Source organism: Pezoporus occidentalis, unplaced genomic scaffold (assembly GCF_034315485.1).
Source record: "Pezoporus occidentalis ecotype Australia unplaced genomic scaffold, CSIRO_AGI_Poc_V1 ctg172, whole genome shotgun sequence".
Classification (NCBI taxonomy): Eukaryota; Metazoa; Chordata; class Aves; order Psittaciformes; family Psittacidae; genus Pezoporus; species Pezoporus occidentalis.
The window spans coordinates 1,464,569-1,485,867 of record NW_026913554.1 but is presented as its reverse complement, the minus strand read 5'-3'; the positions used below and the strand labels follow the sequence as shown (position 1 = coordinate 1,485,867).

Genomic DNA, 21,299 nt, shown 5'->3' with positions numbered 1-21,299 from the left:
ATTCCTTAGAGCAGTGAAAAAGAGAGATGACAGGGCAATCACAACTCTAAGGAAAGAGCAACTGAGAACATAAAGTTTATTACTCTTTTTTTTTCTCTCCCTTCATATTTAACTGTCTTTCCATCAAGGGGACACTGCAGAAGAAAGTAGTGAGTCAGGTGCAGGAGAGAACAGGACACAGAAGTACGGGAAAGTAAGACTCTTAACCACCAATTTAGTTTCAAACTACTATGAAATGAGACAAATGAGATGTTTATATTTTAGAATTACAATCCACTGAAAGACAGATCTCTTCCCTGCTTAAGATCAGAACTGGCTGGAGACTCTCCAAGACAATACAGAGGAAGAAATGAGCCTTGTGAAGAAGCTATGCTATTCAGCAGTGACAGAGCTATTAAGTATTCAGAAGCATCATTTAAAGAAAAGTGTGCTTAACACATGAATCAAGAAATCTGAAAGAACAAACCTCTTATTCAGAAGTAGCCTTTCTAGTAACATCCTGTTTTCTATGACAGCAAACTAAGCGAGAAAATTTGATTGAATAATACAGCGCCGATTCTTTTCCCTCTGCTTCATTTTTGCATCATTTCAGACTCAGTGATTTTCTGCTGCAGTATAGAGCAGTGATTGTATATGACAGAATTCCTCCAAGTTAACTGCTTCCACTGTTAATCATCATACACATTATTTGCAGAGTAAACTGCGTGGTTTAAGTTAACATGCCTTGCATCACATGTGCAGCATGGCAGAAACATGTACACAGCAACTAATGTATCTCTGCTAATGACTGGTAATTCATTAAGCTGATGAATCCCTACAGCTTTTGGTCATCTGTTCATAATCTTATCTTCATTCACAGTCATGACTGTCTTGCTTCATCTTCTTCACCATGAAAACAAAATAATTAAAAGCCATTAAAACCTACTTATTTTAGTAACAGAAAAGCCCCCAAACCTCATCAGTCACAAGTCCTTAAAATCAATAATCTGTAAGAAACAAACTATTAGCATAGGAGTTTCTGCTGGTTTTAATTCCTTGCAACATCTCTTAATATGTGTCATACACTTTTAAGAATCAACAGTAATGTGATCATTTCCTACTGCAGACCTATAATTTGTACCTACAGCAGTAGATACTGAACCAGAACGCACATAAAACAAAATTATGGGGAATTCCACAAAAGACATAAAAGAAAATGCAAATTCAATCTCTGATGCCTCATGACTTGCCACGGTTATAAAGAAATAAAGATATACAGACACTAGTTTAATGTATTTTCAAAACTATGTATCCATGATGCATTGATTATAAGCAGGACAAGGGGTTTTCATTCAGGAGAGTTAGAAGACAGGCAAAAGGACAGGAGTACCAAATGCAGCTTGCAAACAGGACCAAGTAGATTCAAGAAGTATCCATGGGTACAGAATTTCTTCCCTGCTAAAACAGAAGTGGTATTTGCAAACATTACTGATTATTTTGACTCTGAGGAGTTAATTCTCATTTACTCTATTTATAAACAAAAACACAGCAAATACAAGAAAGCAAAGGAAGAAATAAAAGAAATGGCAGGCTAGTCATTCTGTGCTTCAGCTTGCACCCCCTTCCAAGGTATACAAGAGGTAACCAGCACCTATGTGTTCGCACACAGCACAGGGGCTCTGGGTGAGATATAAGAGAGCCAGCATGTTAATTGTGACACTAAACAGTTAAAAGATGGGTTCCAATTAGTTCCCGAGATTGTAGGGACTTGATTATACCTTAAGGACAACAACAAACATTGTCTGGATGTATTGTAACCCTGTGAAAACCTTGCCCTACCTGCATTACCTGGGCAGTGATAAAGCTATTGGCCATGCTGCCAAGTTTTAAGAGACATTACTGAAGATAAGCTGCAGACAAGCTGAAATTCAAACTGGCAGCAGGTCCCAGGAACATTCACACTGAATGGAGCAGTTAAATGAAAAAGGTTTGGACAGCCATGTAATCTTTGGCCCAGCTCAAGGAAAGCAAGACAAAAGAAGAACGATCATTCCAGCCAAATTTCCAAACACTTGGATGTCCAATTATCTCTGCTGAATAAAGTCAGCAACTTAAGTTATTCCTAAGCAGTAAGGGACTGAGCTGAATGGAGATGTGAGCTGATTTAACACTAATTCATTTCAGAAAGTTATGAAAATGCTCTGAATTCAGTGCCTGCAGTCATTTCTGTAAAGTGGTATTTAAATCTTTTTTTTTGTGACAAGTCCCCAACAATCTCAGTAAACATTCACTCTTTAATAACACACCTACAGCCATACTAGGTTCCTTTACCTTGTTTGGAAGATGCAGCTTACTTATTTCTGCAAGATACTTAAAGCAAAGCACAAGATATATAGCAGAATTCCTCCTTTGATTCACAGTTTCCATGACTTGTCAAAAGGTTAGGTAACTTTACAAATTACACGGGGTAAACACAAAGGAGCTAGCTACTAAGTATAATATACTGTCTTATCTGCGGTGACATGGGAGGAACATTCTTATTTTCTGCACAGCAAAAATTAAGTGAACTCTATTTTCCACAATTTGACTAGCATCCTCTCATCTTTTCTACCCAGGTCCTTTTCTGTGTCAGCAGCATTTAAATAAGAAAATTAAATACCTCCTTGGACAGCCACATAATGGACTTACAAGCTCATCCTCTACTCAGATGGGGAAGATTATATCCCTTCGGATCAGCTTCCTGCAGACTTAACTTACCTGGAAAGTAGCAGGAACAGACAAAAAGGCCGCATGCCAACCAAGGCACAGTCAAACAGCTTAATGAAATTTTCTGCATGGGTCTAAGAGGCCATAGGTAAGTAAGAAACATTACTGTTATAAAGCTTAAGCAAAGTTAACAATAATTGTACCCCATGATTATAGCCATCACTTTATAAAAGCTGGTATCAGCACTGTTTTGAAAGTTAGGGGGATTGAGACACAGAAGGCTGAAGAAAGTTGCTTCAGGTAAGACAGCTGAAAGATACGAGGAATAGAACCTGAGCTGTATGGTTAAAAAAAGGTTTAACTCTAGGAATATGGAGGGGCAGGGAGTGCTGGAGAGAAGTAATTTGTTTTCCAATTTGAAATTCTTATTCCACTTCTCACATTCAATTACTATGTCCCTCTTCATTTACAAATAATTAAACTACGTCCAGCAGGCTACATTACAAGAGATGAATAAAACATACCTGCTTTTTTAGTCATCAATCAACTCATTATTTATTCAAAATAACACAAACAAATGGCTTTCATGCCTACCTACAGCTACAGTAAAAACACACACTGAAGGAAAGCAAAAATAATAAAAAATAATAATAATATCAAAAAAAGTCAACATCTCCCCTCCCCCACAAACTGCATAGATTATAATACAGTGTTAGCAAAGAGCAGTTAGTGAGAGGAATGCTGTGAAAAATGCCATATCACATGTCTTCCATATCAAGTTGAAACATCTTAGACCCTAAAACTAGTTATGTGGCCTTCACCACCTGGATTAACCAGACTAACTCAGCTCCGAAGCAAACCTTGCTATTTTAAAGTAAACCTAGTCTCAGGCCTCAAGTAATGTTTGAATATTCTCTAATGTCATCACACAGGTTTTAAAATGGACTTTACTTACATCATATTCATTAGGCTATCACTTTCTTTGAACTAAATATTACCTTTCCTTCTACTCCCAAACAAAACACTGACATGCTAAAAGGTTGGTTAGTTGAGCGGGGGTGGGTGGTTGGTTGGCATTTTGTTTGTTGGTTGATTTGGTTTGAATAGCCTTACTTTCACAGGATTGCATCACAACTTTGACCTCACTGCTGGTTTATGTCATTAAAGTCAAAATACAACAGAAGTAAATATTGCTATTATATCAAGAGATCACATCCCATGGTCACCCCAGTCATTAGGGTTTCTGTCAGAAAATGGGAAATATCAGATAATGCAGCCAGGAGGAGGACAATAAAAAAGAGAATTTGAATGTGTTTCCTATTCTAAGCTGTCTCTACTTAGTAATTTTGTTCTCATCTCAGGGACAAACTGTCCACCCCTCTTAACCCTCAGAGATTAACTTTCAGTCATTCACAGGGCCAAAGCCTCTTCACAACGCTTCATTGTCTGTCCAACAGGTTCGGTTAAGCATTAAAACTTTGTACTTCAAACTAAACAGTGCACTACAGTATATGTTCCAGTGTGGTATAAATAAATATGGCTTATCTTATATAAAACATTCTAAAATTCTTAGCTGTTTTACAGCAGCCAGACCCAGAGAATGGATATGCTGTCTTTCTTTCAGTCTGATCAAGTCGTTACTAAAAAGTGACCTGCACAGCTGCTGTACAACTCCCTTTATGCACTCTGATAAACACACAATGTTGTTTTTAATTTACAGGAAAAAATAATGATTACTCCCTCTGTAAGATTAAATTAGACAAATTGTTATTGCAGAAAAATCTTCTTCAGGAGCAACAAACTTTATCCATTATTTTTTAATAACAGATTATTAGTAAAAAAATTTGCTATATTTGACTTTCTGCTGCTACTTCTGAACTAGCAGGTTTCCAGCCCATCTTTTTCCCTTACAGCCTTATGTTGTAGTGAAAGTAAAGCGCTCCCAATCTATTATAAAATTTACTTTGGAACTAGAGATTAAATACCTGAATTTGTAAATTTGACTTCAGTTAACTTAGATAAAAAAAAATGTCTGCTTCTAATCATACTATTTATAAATACGGATTATTTGTATCAGATTTTTTTTTGGTAGTATTTCAAATATAAACAATTTAACAAATAAACCACATTAAGGATCTTCTTGACCTAAAATAAGGAAAGCCTCTTCCTGAAACACAGAAGATGAGAGGTTTAATAATCCTGTCATATATTCCTCTTAACAAAATGCATTTTATATTAAAGTTAAGCAATGCCAAAATCTAACAAGATGTGTATTATGAATGCTCCACTGTATGTCAATTCATTAACCTTAGTTAAATTTAACCATGACCACCATCTACTTGTAAAATTCTCTACTCAAGTTTTGATAACTTATTCCTGTCACTTCAAAATTTCCCTTTTAGGATCCTATGAAATTCTCATTTCGTAAGTGAAATTTCTTTTAAAAATTTACATTTTATAAAATTTCCATTTTACAGCCAGTAAGATTTTCTGATACAGTTTGTGACAATAATTATTGTGATCCTTTTCTCTTATAAAACAATTAAGTAAAACCTACCCTAGAAAGACATAAGCCCTTATGTTTATATTTGGTGATTACCTTTTTGACAATTAACCTGCTATCTCTAGAGGCAAAAATTAGTATTTTATTTCTTCTGCAGAGCTATATTATCTACTTTGCAATCTCCACATGTTTGCACATAAATATTCTTGAAGGTAAACTAAATCAACTAACATTGATAGTTACCTAGTTCTTTGCAGAACGTATTATGCACTTAGGATGAATTCAGTGTAATTCATCATCCTAGCCATACAATTAAATACTATAAGCTTCCTTAACCCTCAGCTCAGACTTTCCTAATCTCTCAAAGAAAGCAATGCCAGATGGCCAAGACAACTAAGGATCAGAGGGCCACAGAGAAATACCTGAAGCTCTTAGTGATATGCTTTAGAAACACCTTCTATTTCAACTTACCGCTGGCCCCTGCTTAGATCAATTCGCTTTGCAGAACTCATATGCAATTCTTCCACAATAACTAATATACATGCTACTAATTTTTTAAAAATTGTATTTTGTTGTCGTTAACCTAATTCACAGAAGCTGAATTCTTGCTGGGCAGAAACAATGCACCACCTCTTTGTCACAGTAATCACAGCAACAATATATTTGCTACATAACAACAGAGAGAATCTACTAACCACTGCACTTCTCCATCACCTTCAAACATACATGTGTGTATATGTGTGTATACATATAAATTAGAATTTATATATCCTATATTAAAATAATATGTATAATATATCAAATACATATGTAATCGGTCTTTAAATATATATAAGCTGGCTACCAGGCTGAAAGCATGGGGCTCACTGCCCCATGAGGGACAGATTAGGTTCCAGCCTTTTTCTCTGCATCAAGAAGCAAATAATGGAAAAGGATTCATCTTTTTCTACAGAAGAGCATCTTTCTTTGGGCCAACACTAAGAATTGTTCAATACAATAATGCCCAGCTTTTGGGGATGCCAAAGGATACTACCTGTCTTTATTTTCAGAGGAAGCATCTCACAAACACCGTTTTACTATGGCAGAACAACCATACCACAGGCTCAGAACAATATAGCTTTGTGAAAAGCAAAGCTGGTCAACCAGATTGCCTATTGCAGTTGTACAGCTGCTAGACTGGCACCTGTTTAAAGACTCCTTGAAACACAGTTTTGCCACCTCTGTTTCCAGTTGCCTAAACCAGTTCTGGTGTAAAACAAAACAAAACGCTTCTTGCCTTTGTCAGAAGGCAACAGTGTGGCAGTGGTCTCCTTGCCTCTTGAAGAGCAAGAGTCCCATTCTGCTTTGAATTACAGTTTCAGAAAATTTCATGCTTAAAAAGAGCCTTCTCTTTTTAAAAATAAATCACTTTGCATTACAAAAGATGTTACTGCTCAAGAGCAGGCCACAAGTTCGTGGTTTCGGACATGGGTTTCTTAACAAAAATTCAGAAGAAAGCAATGAGAACAGGCAAACCTGAGAATGGGAAAAACTGGTTAAGAAGAAATACAGGACTGAAATAGCAGGGAGTACTCAGAACAGAGTAAGAGTAGAAGGCACTGGCAAGAGCTGTGTGTGGAGCCCAGGGCAGGGTTAGCAGAAGACCTCAGGGCAGGAGTGAGAGATACTGCAAATGCACAGTGTCAGCAAGGAGCACATACAGAGCCAAACATCCAAAATGTGTTTCTAGTTCAACCATAGCAGAACTAATGTAGATTACAGTTACGAAGCCAGAGGCGGCAAACCACAAAACACCTGCCTGTAAGTGTGCTTCATTCTAGCTTGAGTTTCCATGAGTAAAAAGAGGTGATAATGTTATTCATTTGAATGGCTCAAGAAAATAAAATAGCCTGGTTTTAAAAAAAATGTAATAAGAATTTAGCAAGACTACAGTCCCCTGTCAGAATGCATGGGAACATCAAGACTGTCTTGCAAAATTGAGTATAAGCCAGCTAAAGCGAAGAAAGGGGAACTTCTGAACAATTTAAACATGCCTGGTGGATCAAATCTCTTTGAAAAGTATCTGACATCTTGCATTTAGGATTTTTCTGTAATCTCTCAGATTCACCATTTCACAGTATCATTTTCATTCTGTATAGCCTGCTTCATATAAAAAGCGTTATTAGAATATTAGAGATGTGGTGATAAAGGTTAATAACAGAAAGAAAAGTCATATAATCCTCACGACAAAAGACATGGTGTGGAAGGTGCAAAGTGGCTTAAGAGGTAAGAGTTCAAGAAGCACTGGGCACTAGAGACCTGTTCCAGATGGTAGGCTAGTTTTAACCTAAGAAGCAATGTGCTTGTGTAAAGTCCAGCGGGACCTGAGCAGACAGAGATGAGCACACAGATGAGGTCTGAAGCATTTTTGCAAGTTCAAGGAATGGAAAACCAGACTCTGAAGGTCTGATGCACAGTCAAGAAAATTGCTGACTGGGAGGGAGATAAAAGCAAAGAAAGACATTGTCACTAAGGAGGTGAAGGGTAAGAGATACTTAATGACTGATCACAGAGGACATGAGTAATCAGATAAAAGCTGTTCCAAAGCTAATCACAACATACAGCATATGAAAAAAAATACTTCCAAAATGTCAAAGTAATGCACCAATTTGATACAAATCCAGTGTGTTCAAAGTGAGTTCTTCTAGAAATAGTTAAGGCAACTTTCTGGTACAGCAAAAAATAAAAATAAAGAAAAAAAAATCACACATGAGCTTCAATCACATATTCTTCAGTGATATTTCTACTTTCCTACTTAAGTAAGACACCTGCAAGTTCAGTGATTGTAGCATTTAAGTCTATTACTGAAAAATCTCGCTGTCGCATGAGTACCGAATCTCCCATTAACTCATGCTCTTAAAGGTTATTTCAGTAAGTGGGTCAAGATAAACAAAGAAGCTGCTAGTAAGACTCCTAATTTGAACAATGATCTCTCTGCACCAGAGGCAGACATCTGAACTAGACTGTTAATGCCCCTTTTTCCAAACTAAATCCAAGGATGGCATTTTAATTTATATATGAAGCTTACTGCGTATTTCTGGATCATGACCATGACTGATTTTGTTCAAAAGCCCAAGCTCTGCAACCATCAGGAAAGCAGTGATCTTTGATTTCAAACTAAGCAAACCATTTCATATTGAGCTATATTCATGCATACTCAGTGTTTCAATTAGCCTGCGATCTCCTCAACAATATTATTCACTTAAGGATGCTCAGCTGCCAGATGACTTAACTTTTCCTCCCTTTCATATACATGACAATACTTTGCTCAAAGTAGCCATTATGCTTTTAACTTGCTTGCTGAGGCATTGTTACAGCTCCTCATACCTTTTGGCTGATGGAGGAAAATCAATTTTGATCCCTCACAAGCAAGTGCAAGTCTCTAACTTCACACACCCATGTGAACAACTGCAGCTGAAACTGAATTCAGACTAATTCACCATTCCAGTCATCTCACATTTATGCTGATATCTTTAGAGTTTCAAACATACATGCTTTCATGTTTTGTTTGGTTTGGTGGGGTTTTTTGTGGGTTTTTTTTTTCGGTTTTGTTTTTTTAACTGGAGAAATGTGACAGAACTTTCTCCAAAGGCAAAAGCAGTTTGTCAAATGAAGTTTACAAAAAAAAAATAAGATATATGATGACAATGAGAATGCACTTAAAATTTAAATTAACCTGCAGCTTAATGCAACACAATGTATTACAACAGGATGCAAAAATCCTGCCACTGCAGGATCTTAATGCTACAGTAGTTGTGCTCTTCCTTGGAGGGGAACAATTCTGCCCTTTCTTGGATAATCTAGTTCAAAATACATTTTAGAACAGCAAGTTTAAGGAATTAGTAGCCAAACTACAGTAATCAGGTAGTAATAAATACATAGAAAGCATGTACATTTTCCTAATAGACACAAGTTTAACACTGAAAATATTCAAAGCAGGTATGAGAGAAATGGAGTGGAGGGGGGGAGTTACAGTACTGCTTCAAAGATGCACTGTACACATAATGCAGCAGTACAGGACACACTAACAAATGAAGGGAACTGAAAAGGCAGTACTCACCCAAAATATTAAATTGAAAAGGAACATCATGTATTTCAAACAACACAGGCAGCCTCTTGCCATGTTGCACTTCTTAAATTCTAAAAGGAAAACAAAGGATAGATCCAGGTAAAAGACCACGTATTTGCTGCCTTTGGGTGCACTGTATTTGTCACTTTTTACGCCAGTCCCAATGCCGGTCCCAGTTCCGAGCCCAGTGTGGCTCTGTGTACGTGATCCAGTTGTACCATAGAAAGCTCCAGCAGTAAAACCTCGACCAAACTGCCTCCCTGAGGTAGAAGGTTTAGCAAAATCTGAGTCTTTGCTATCCAAAGATGGACTCCGGTGAATTGAAGAATCCTCACTACTTGACTTCTCCATGATCTCTCTTTTCACAGTTGTCAGATTTAATGTATAGCATCTCTCAGCATTAAATGCACTGCCTTGCAAATGCCATAGTATGATAAGAGCGCTCTGTGTTTTGCTGCTTTTTCTTCGTACATAAATCAGATAATCACTGCAGAATTTATTCACTGCATCGTTGCTGGCTTTATTTTTTATAGCGATGTAGTCTGCACTCTGTCTATCTGTAGCGTGGATTTATACATTAATATCCCATGCAAGAGCACACTCATGATTTATCTTGATGAATCAGTTATGCAGAACTTTGATTTTTATTCAAAAGAGCCATAAGCTCTTTCCACTCTTAATCTACAGCCCTCTAATCTATAGGCAGCAGATGGTCCTTGCATCCATTTCCAAAAAGCTTCTGCAGTACACCTGGGAGACTCCTCCAGCCAGAGCACTTTCCTTGCTCTCAGCTTCCCTCTCTGTGTCTGACTCTCTCTCTCACATGCTGTCTTTTTTCCTTCCACCCATTTGCAGTATCTCATTCAGTAACCAGCTATCAGACAGCACTCTATGTTTCAGTGCTGTTGCCGTGAAATCATCAGCAACTGCAACCACTGGGCATTTCCCACAGAAATCCCTGACCTAAGTATCGAGTAATAAATCCACCCTCCTGCTTGCCCCTCCCCTTTGCTTTCCATTGGGCCAGTTAGCAGCAGCCTTCTCCTGCAGGGCACGCCTCCATGACATAATATCTTTAATAGGATTAGAATTACTCTTGACTATACAAGTGCACAACAGAAAATCTCTTTAAATGTCAAGTACTGTTTAGCTGTTTATGAGCAAGGACTGTGAGGTACTGATACTCCTTTAATCCAATAAAATACTGGAAAAGTGTGGATTAGACAGGCAGGTGCTAACCTCTCCCTGACTCATTAAATTAACAGTGACTTACATTTTTTTCTGGCTTAAACAAATGCTATGGGACAAGGAACGGCAATAGATTAGCACCCAGGACACACTGAAAAAGGCACATGTCTCAGTTACACATGCACCTAATGTGACACCATCAACTCTGATGTAATTAACCACAACCAGAAAAGCAGAGCTGCTGTCTCTTATGGGGTCATGGATCAATTCTTAAAACTCTTGAAATATAAGGATATCTGAACTTGCAGCTATTCCCATTCTATGTAACTAGTTATGTCAGAGGTCGTTCCCATGTATGGCAATAAGCCATCTTACATCACAGGTAGTCTGTGCATTAGAAACACTAACTCAAACACGACATTTCTTTTCCAGATAGTAGCACAACATGCTTGCTAGGACTCTGAAACAGAGAAGGCACAACTGTCCACATATACCTGTGTGCAAGTGCCTAGAGGGACGGAAAAGAAATACTTCAAGTCATGCCTCGTGCTTCCAAATTCATCATTTTGTCATAAGCATAAAAGTTGAGCACTGATGCTGCAAAGGGATACAGCAGATTTAAAATGCAGGTTATTCATTTTTTTTGTAGATTAAAAAACAATATTAGGAGACCACTATGAAAGAAATGTGGCTATCAGGAAAAGCAAAACTTACGCACAATTTTCAACTGACCCTTTCACATGCACATTATAATGCATTGTTAATTGTTTTATCAGGTATCTTTGAGAAAAGATAATATAAGATTTATTTAACCTTAGGTAACTATGTCCAAAAGCCCCTTAAAATTCTGTAGTTTTCATATAACAACATTAGAATCAACACCTTAAAACAGTGCTGTACCTTTCTTGACAGGAAAAGATCCCTCCATCATAAAGTCCTTCCTGCCATGAAATATTTGTACATGTTGTATCTATCTCTCTTCTCTTCTACTTTATAATATAATAATATATTAACAATAGGCAGGCCCAAGTCTGAATCAGCAGTGTTTGTTCACTTCGCTTTTCAAAAGTAATTTCAGAACCGCCTGCATCAAATGCGTTCATCAGAAAGGCAACTGCAAGACGACCACTCAGCAGTGTGTATGATAGCAGTCGTAAAAGCCACACACAAAATACACAAGCAAAAAAAAAAAAAAAGAGAAATTAGCAGTCAACAAAGTAGAGTGGAGCATTTCTATACAAATCTATGGTGCACAAACTTCAATGTAAGCAGTCATCAAGAACCAACTTTCTCATAAAGAAACTTGGAAAAGACTTGTAGGCCACAGCCAGGTACCTGTCTCGGACACTGGAGCATGCAGGGTATTCAAACACAAGGCAAATGCCCATGTACAGTTTTAGAAGTCTGAAAAAATTCTTCTGTTTGCAATTCACTAACTGGTAAGAGTAAAGTTGTGCCACTGCAACAGTACACTGCAGTTAGATACTTTCAGTGGTTTTTACCTAATCACACAAAATTGAGCTCTCTGACAAATAATTATAAGAACATTCAAGCATTTGAAAGCATTTTTTCCTGTTGCACCAATGTGTTTGCTATAAAGTTTACTCTGATGTAGAATAGCTACAGCAAACTGAAAAAAAGAAAAAAAGAAAAAAGCTGTGTGCTTGTGAAAACTACTGCAATACAAATATCTGCCTTAATTTCCTTTACGAAGTTTCATGACAATAATAATTAATCTGCCCTTCTCAAGGATAAAAACCTGAAATAGAATCATAGAATAGTTAAGGCTGGAAAGGACCTTCAGATCATCTGGTTCCAACCCCCTGCCATGGGCAGGGACACCTCACACTAAAACATGTCACCCAAGGCTCTGTCCAATACTGCCAGGGATGGAGCATTCACAGCTTCCTCGGGCAACCCATTCCAGTGCCTCACCACCCCCACAATAAAGAACTCCTTCCTTATATCTAATCTAAACTTCCCCTGTTTAAGTTTAAACCCATTCCCCCTTGTATATAGTCTTTTGTAATAAACAAAAAGTCTCCACAAATTCGGTCAGAGTTTGTAAATAGTGTAAACATTTCCATCAGTGGTTAAAAAAAAAAAGAAAAAAAAAAAGAAAAAAAAAGGCAACACAACTGTCCCCTGTCCTTCCAAGCTTTATTTTTCAAGTTTTCATTATCAGACCTTATTGAGGTTTTTTCCAGCTTTCTATTTATGCCTTCACATACTACAAAAGATTAGTTTTCTTTGCCATTGCCTGTAACGCATCTTCATTAATAGTTCTCCATGACTGGTCTACATCATAGCTTATACTTCAGACCAACCAACCAGACACATAAGCTGGAGCCTGAAGCCAATAGCTTCAAAATACGAGCCTGAGCATTAAGAAGCAGGCAAACATAATTCCAGTTCAGCGTCCCCTCTCACTGTGTACAGAGGAAACACATGACCCTCTCACAGTTATGTTATTGCCACCAGGGAGACTTTACAAGCTTTGGTAACCTTCCGCCACTTGAATTTGTGGCCATGGAGCAACTTTTACAGATTAGATGTCATTTCCTCCCGCTGGAACTCTAACTCAGTATTTATACAGCTCAGTTAATAAATCACACAGGACTGCTTATTTGTTGAAAATAATAAGCAGTGAAAAAGCTGTATCCAGTTCATCCAGCTGTATTTTGACTAGCCATTGCACTTAACCCTGCCTCTCATCCAAGACTTCAGTGGTACATGATGCTACAAGGCCGTTCAAGAGCACCTTACAGGGGTCCCACTTGACAGTGTAACCTCAACACAAGAACAAAAGCATTTTGCTTCATTACAGATCTCACCTGTTAAGTAATTAGGGTATGAAAAACATTCAAAAGCTCACCCTGTACTTCATTAATCTTTGATTACTGAATCACAGAATTTTGCATCTGAAAGATGTATCCACATCAAGAAAATCATTTCAGTCCTGCACACAAATGCCTGGGACAAGGTAATGAACATCAGTCCATTGCATCTGAAAGGCTCAGCCAAGTATTAAGAGCCAGAATTTAGGCCACTTTCAGATACTAGGTGTGAAAATGGATGTCACAATGGGTGTAGCAGAAAAATGGAAAGATATTAGTAATAAGGCCTAAACATATAAAAACTGATTTCTTTGGTTCCCTTCTGGGAACAGTACACCACAGCCCTCAAAATACAGAGCCAGTAACTTAATTTTTTATTGGAAGTCACAAAATAGTTAATATTTTTCTTAGCCCTTAGTTTTATCTCAGCAGAACTTCAGAGCCAACTATGCCCAGCCACAGTGCTTCTGAACCCCTCTGCTTGTTTCTCTGTTCAGTTGTTTTTGCACAACTGTCTTGTGGAGCCATGCTGCAAAACAGAGCAAAACCTGACCAAGTCTATACACATATTTATAACCATGTATTTATACAGATATAATACAGATATAAAATGTATTTCAGTAGTATATAAAAATTGTACTTATTTTCCCCTTGTAAATGTTCCAAATCATTTTACAAGACGTTCCCTTTAAATGATCTCGCTGACCCAGTGAGAGGTAGAAGGACTATAGCACGCAAGAACAGGAAGAAACACTGAAGGCTGAGCAAAAATATCTTAGGCTTTTTTATGTTCCCCTATGATTCCTGAACATGAAATATGAAACTCTAAGAGTTTTTAAAAAAGGAAAAAAAATCCAATCACTACAATATACGAGCCATTTTACAACTTATTATATATTTTACCGTGCAATTTCTATTATGTAGGATAGTGCTACTGTTACCATTTTAAATACGGGGAACTTGAGGACCGAGACATTTGCTGAGGATGAATACGAAATTGCTAGCAGAGAAGCAAACCAAATCTGTGCCTCACGTAGCCTCAGCTAAATACTAGGTGAGGCCATTCTCAAATTAATTGCTTTCAGAAATCATGAGTTTTAGTAACCCTGCCACATGAGTTCAGGACAATACTGAGCCCTGCAGAGAGCCAAACAAATGCACACTATCAAGTGTTCAAGGGACATGGTTCTTAAACTCATTCTTTTCTTTTGAATGATATTAACCAAGAACTCAATTATACAAACCTTCCTCAGGGTACACTAATCAGACAAAGAGCCCAGACTGCTAAGTATAAACTCAGTGACTATATCTTTCCAGTCACTGCTCCAAACCTTGGAAGGCCATGAGAAGGAGATATGCAACAAGAGTTGCAAAGAATAGCTTGTAACTCTGGCATACAGTTGTATACAGATTAAAACTCAGACTTAAAAAAAACACCCCACACAACTGATTTTGGAATAGCTTAAAGGGAAAATAATGTTCAAAAAAATAGAACTGAAATTAATATCACATAAGAGATGAAACCATGGAGTTCTCAGACTTTCATGCTCCTGGTTCTGCAAGAAAAAGCCTACCCTCGAGCAAGTCAAAATACCTGGAGCTCCCAGGGCTCCCAAGGCTCCAGGATTTGTAACCAAAAATCTGGGTGCTCTTAAGGTTCTAACCCACATGCTGGGGACTTCCAAACTCTCAGCTTGCATCTTGTAAATCCAAAGCATTCCACCCATCATGGGATTGGACAGAAACAAGATAGGTTTCATGGACAACTTTGTATGGTAGATGAGTTTTTCAGAACCAAATATCCCAAGCTATATTTTACCTCTGACACACTCACTTTCCAACAGGAAAACTCTTTCATTAGAAACCAACAGAGCTACTGTAATTTCAGTTTTGGAGTCCCCAATCACTGATCATAGCTTCCTGTGTTATTTAAAGTGTATATGAATACCTTGCTTGTTATAAATACTAGAAAGAATCGCAATTGTTTAGAGAAAAATGAGTAGTTTCCCTACTAGTGTGAATAACAGCCATTTCTAATACCTTGAGAAAATCACCATTTGCTTGAGCACTTGATGAACACAGATGATGGAGGGGTAGAATGGATTCATTAAGAAACAGACTTACTGCTGGTGCCTGAGATCTGATCAGTATTCTCTTCTAATGTTTTGTGACAGAAGACAGAGACTAGCTCATGCTCTTCTCTCTTTACCATGTAGTAGGCCTAAGAGCATCCAGTGGGCACCATCTGACCCTCAGCTCCACATGCAGAAGAAAGCCATCTCCAGACACCATGTAAAAGGACCTTGGTCAGGTAAATGTGCATATAACTTAAGTTGGAAGTAAAATAGAGACACTCAGATAGGCCTTAGGGCCTGGGCTCCATATTCTGGGACTCCACCTCGCATTGCCATGACTGAAGAAATAGAGGCCTGGCAGAGAGACAGGAGTGGGACAGCACTCCAGGATGCAGGAAACGTGATGGAGCACTCCTGAGATCCATGAGGAAAGGATCTGTTCTTACAGACATGGGAACTGAGTGTCTAGCCACCTTGACCTAATATCCACCTTAACCAGTCCTGAATTCTCACAGAAAAGCTATCTTTCTTGAAACAGTTACTGTAAAAGGAATGAATTAATCTGTTTCCTCTGACACAATGGCACTAGTCTAACAGGTCACAGTAACCTCTGATGAGTAATGCTCCTTGCCCTTCCAAGGCAAAGAGGTTAAAAAAAGGGGGTAAAATCTCTTTTAATAGCCTCAGTTCTTACCAGTTTATACTTACATGAACCAGTAAGAACAGTTTGGTCCTCACTGAATGGATTATCAAGAAAAAAAGATCCTGTTTTATATGAGACTTCCCAATGCCGCAGTCATTTAGTTCCTGGGATTTCTATTTAAAATCATTTGCAGTGCCTGTGTGTCTAAGACTTCTCATTTAGGATTACACGCTACAGATAGAATGAGATTCTGTCTCAGAATTGTACAAAGGAATTAGTTATAAACTATATCAGGGACCTTAACCCACTGTAATCAGATGCTGATGATCACATGATATGCTAATGCACAAGAGACATGGAAGATGAGGGTCAAAGTGCAGTAATGGGCCTTAAAGCTAAGAAATTGTGATTATATCACACCTTCATACCACTTGTCCTTCAGGGGCCTTAAGACTGAGCAGAAAGAATGCCTAAGTTTCCAAAGCAACAGAAAACCATAACTTTATAAAAAACAGAAAACCTATGATATTTTCAACCTTAAGAACTAAAATCCAGAAATCTGAAAAGCCCTAGAAGTCAGAGACTTTTTCTGCTTGGCATTGTATATATGGAGATCAAGTCAACCCAAGCAACAGACTAGAGGCAGAAAACAAGACATCAATAGCTGGCTTAGAATAGAATAACTATACTGGACATTTTTTAAGAGTCCAAGAATTCCCTTACCATTTCTCCCACTAGCAGGTGGGAGAAAATAGAAAATATGAGGGGCCAGTGAACAGAATGCGCCCAAACAGATGTTTCTATCAATACCTTACCTTTATGAAAGTGAAGTCATTCAGATTCATCAGACCTTTCTTCTTCATTCCTATTGTGTTTTTCTATTTCAGATCCAAAACACACTCTCTGAAAAGTTCAACATTTCAGAGCCTAACAGGAACACCCTTGTAGTTTTAATTTGCACCTGTAGAAGGAAAGGGAGTTTTCTCACTACAGCAGCATGAGGTTAACATTGATTACCTGTAAAATCGTCAATAAGCCCATCTTCAAGGCATAGACTCCTTCTAAAGTGGCTAACATAAGCCAAACTAATCCTTAGCAATCAATGATGAAAACAAATGTGCAGTACCGACTGCTGTCCACTCCCAATAAACCAAAAGAAGAATATCCAGAGACGTGCTTTTTACTGCACGCACAGAGAAACCAAAAAAGATCAAGGGAGTAGAAAGCTGTCGATGATGGTCAGGAAGGTAGCAACATCATATCCCTGATAGCCCCATGGGATGAAATATACAAATCAGATATCCAAAAGCACACTTTAAGAATTAAAAACTTAAAAAAGGGAGCAGGGGTGAGGAAGTGCAAAGGGCTCTTATTTATCACCTATATTTTGCAGAGGTAAGGTACATGATCTGAGTGTATCTCTTCCACTTGCACTTTAAATGACAATTTAGATTTTTATGTCTTCCATATTGACTACAAATTAAAGAAAGCTAGCAAACAGCAGAAGGTTTTTGCCTATCATGCAAGATGGCATCCCTTCTTCTTAGATGGTGTAGAAAGACTTCAAAAATGCAAGAGCTCTTCTAACCATACCCAGTGTGTACCAGTCAGTCCCTTGAACAAAATCAGATGGATATTCTCTGACCTCTGTTCTAAAGAGGCTGTTTTTCATCAGCAGTCTGCTATTCTGAATTAACTGACAGCTGGTGTCTATGTATTAGTTTTTTTATTTATCAAAAATAAAAAAACAAACAGGAAAAAAAAAAACAACAAATCTCATACAACTTAAAAAGAAAAAAAAAACAAATGCAAATACAGTTTTAAAAAAACCTTTAAAATGGCTCCATGAGAAGAAAGAACCAAGAGAATGATGTGAGCATACATTTTTAAAAGGCAGCATACATCTCTGAAACCTGCTCAGTTATGTCATGAAAGAACACTTCTAGGCACATTTCTTTCACAATTGAGTGAATTCCTTCATTGCTAAAATATTCATTTTTTGGCACTTGAGCATAAACAGGTGTGACTCCATGAATGAGGACATTTAAAACCACTGTGTCAGAGCTGGCAGAAACCCAGAAGCCTACAATGGACAGCAAATTTACACCGTTCTTTTTGGCTCCCTTCTTCATTAACTCACCACCAGCCCAGCCTCCAACTGAAGACATCACTGAAAGAGACAACCTGACTGTCTATACTTACTGGAGAGCCAACACCTCAGAGAAGTGAGAGTTATCAAATGGCTCTTTACCAGGAGCATTTCCAAGCAAAACTTGCTTAATCCCAGATTCCACCTCTGGGTGAAAAATAAACAGCTTTCATAAAGGAGATTCAAACTGCCAAATGGATTAAGTACCTGCCCAGAGTCAGTAGCATTACAGCTGAACAATGTCAGCAGAGTAGGTTGAGTTCAAGCCACAGCACAAGGTTTTCTTCCACTGGGCCCCCAGCATGACCCAGGGCAGAAATGTCTGGAAGCAAGGGTGGGATCTAGGCTCTACAGCCATTCAGTCCCCAGCCTACTCCTGACCCTCCCTAAGGTCTACCAACTGTGGCAACAAGCTACATTGCCTAACAATTTCCCACACATACCTCTTTTTGTCTTTCAAGGGACACATTCCGGAGCTCATGAGAAACAGTTTTTGAATTATTCAAGAGAACTCAAACCTACCTGAAGTGCCATTAACAGCACTTCTCAAGTTCTGATCATACCACTGCCTAACAGCCACATTTTATCCTGCTGATTTGGGCTGGACTCTTTCTAGGGCTTCTAACAAACTTTCACATCTAGCCAAAGAAAAGTCTACAGGCTTCTTCCTGTCTTGAAGCTCTTTGGATTTCTAAAATCAATCCTATTGGAGCATCTACTCTTGCAATAAAGCTTATCTATCCTCACTTCTTGCATGTTGTGTAGTAACAATGTGGGACATGATTAACTTCAACATTTAAAATAGGATGTGCCTGTAACATAACAGTCATGCAATTAATGCTTTTTGCTTTGCCAACAACAACATAATCAGATATAAATCCCAAGAGGAGGCAGATATGTTAGCCACCTTGCTCATCTCACAGGAATGAGGCTAAATGGTTCTCATCTATTCTTCATGAGATACAAGAACATGTGTAAAAATGAAACCAAGGTAAATCTCTTGCTATAATCCAGCATGTTTATGTAATGGTGCAGCTATTCATGAGCTCTGTGTTCGGTGTCAGCTGCTATTACAAGGGTGTGAGAAATTTAAAATTGCAAAGGAAGAAAGGAAAGGAAAAAGAGTACATTTTGACATGACCCTGTCTCTCAAGCCACAAAAACCCATGCAGCAGTTCAAATACCTCATTTACAGTGGAAGCTACTTAACTTTCTACAGTATATTAATAAGTTTTTGTAAAGGCAGAAGCATAACAGCAAAACAGTTTTATGACCTTATGTGCATTAAGGAGGACTCATTTACACTTGGTAAGAATCTTGCGTGCTAGCAGCAATACCAGGCATTCAGAGCCTAATATGGGGTGTAAAGAATGGATGCAAGCATGTTTGACTCTTTCCCAAAAGCCAAGCCCACATTCACTTGAGTTTTGAAAGAGTTTATTCATACCATCAGTGTCTCTTAGAGATGAGAAAACCAAGATACTCTTGATCAGCAGCCAGAAACTAAGAACCTGGCAAAAATTCTTCATCGTGGTATCTGACAAGAGCGACAAAAAAGTGGGTTTTGGAGGGGAAAACTACTTGTGTCGTTCAATCTGCTCTGATCTCTTTAAGCGTGTAGTAAGTATGCGGTAGTTACAGTATGTAGTATCAATTGGCCTTGAGAAGCAGCACTTTATTAATTCATCACAGGCAGATATTTTCCATTTACAAAGTAATTGGGATGCTGGCATTTTGTTTCAGAAGCAACCAACATGATGCTTCGTGCTGCTATCCTCTGCAGATTGGGTCAGAAGAATCTATCAAATACATGGCCATAAATACTTAGTAAATGGTGTATAAAAGGATGGGTTTTTAAACAACATGAATCAAACTAAAGGCTTCCAAAATGCAATACCAAGTAAGGGTAGATAGTGCTAGCTTTGGTCCAAATATGTCTTGTAGGATTCAAATTTGATGCCCGTAGCAACGACACATGTATGATCTTCCTCTGTCTCTCCTAAATGTCCTAAAATCTGGACTAATTTCAAACCTAACTTAATTTTACTGAAACGGCTTTCCAGACTTCTTCCTTCCAGAAGAACAAGTTAATAGTAAATCTGCAATAACATAACCTATGTGGTGAAGTTGTGTTTGCTTTTGTTGTTGTTTCAACCCTCTAATCTCAGATCTATACAGGTTTGGGCACCCTGCTTTCTGGATTTTATCCAGCCTATAGGTTCGCCTTCTATGAGCATATTTTTCCAATATGCTCATTTCTCCTGTCACACTAGTCCCCCTTCCACCAAGCATCTGCCTAGAAGAAACATAAAATTCTCTCGGGCTACCCAGACACTTTTCAGAAGAGTTTTACAAACTCATCATCCTGTTCCATATCTGAAACCCAACTTTTCTCCCCCACCTCCTTCTGTGCCATTGATTTTATCACAGGACACTTCTGTATAGTACTTCTAAACACTAATAGTGTTTCTATTCCAACAGCATGGAAAGTGTTACATGAAATGGTTATAGTAATGGGGTTACTACCTCCTACTGCAAGCTGAAGCAAGATAATTTGGCAGATACAACAATTAAAAGACTCTGTATGTTTGTCTCTTTTGAGAAATGCTATACTCAGGTACACAGTTTTAAAGATTATTACAAGCAAGTCCTGATGCATAAACTACACTCTAAAATCCCATGTTTCCTGCATTCCAAGGATTGCTAAATTAAGTCACCTCAGTTCCCTGTGTTTTCTTCTTTTAAACCAACTTGAATGCCTTCTGCCCTTTACACTGAAAACAAAGGTTCAGAAATTTTAACTACTGTGAGCAATTTGGCCTGAGACTGAAAATAAAGAAGAAAACTCTCCTCACTCCCCAACAGCTGTACCACTGGAACTCTGCAGGTTTGAAGGAAACAAAAATCAACAAACGATTCATCAACAGACTCAGAAGTTACAGATCTCTAAACATACAAAGCAAGCAGAGCTGATGAACTGTAAGGTGCAGTTTCTCTTTCAGAGTGTTTTTCCAAACAGAATGATGCTTTGCCCTTGCCCTGTAATTTGATGCCAGGTTTATGTATTATGCTGCAAAAAAAGACTAAGAAAATGTCTTGATCATTTCAAAG

The 21,299-nt window shown here is 38.1% G+C and overlaps 1 protein-coding gene across 3 annotated transcripts in view; it reads right to left on the bottom strand.

The window, feature by feature from the left end:
- TSPAN9 (tetraspanin 9) overlaps window positions 1-21,299 on the bottom strand; it is a 160,785-nt gene that overhangs the window by 92,735 nt on the left and 46,751 nt on the right. For 2 of the 3 annotated variants that reach the window (XM_062614185.1, XM_062614186.1), the window contains exon 2: window positions 9,288-9,367. In XM_062614185.1, the coding sequence (XP_062470169.1) occupies window positions 9,288-9,350 (63 nt within the window). In that variant the 5' untranslated portion in view covers window positions 9,351-9,367. Of the gene's footprint in view, window positions 1-9,287; window positions 10,243-21,299 lie in introns of those variants that run through there. The other variant, XM_062614184.1, reaches the window with a different exon arrangement.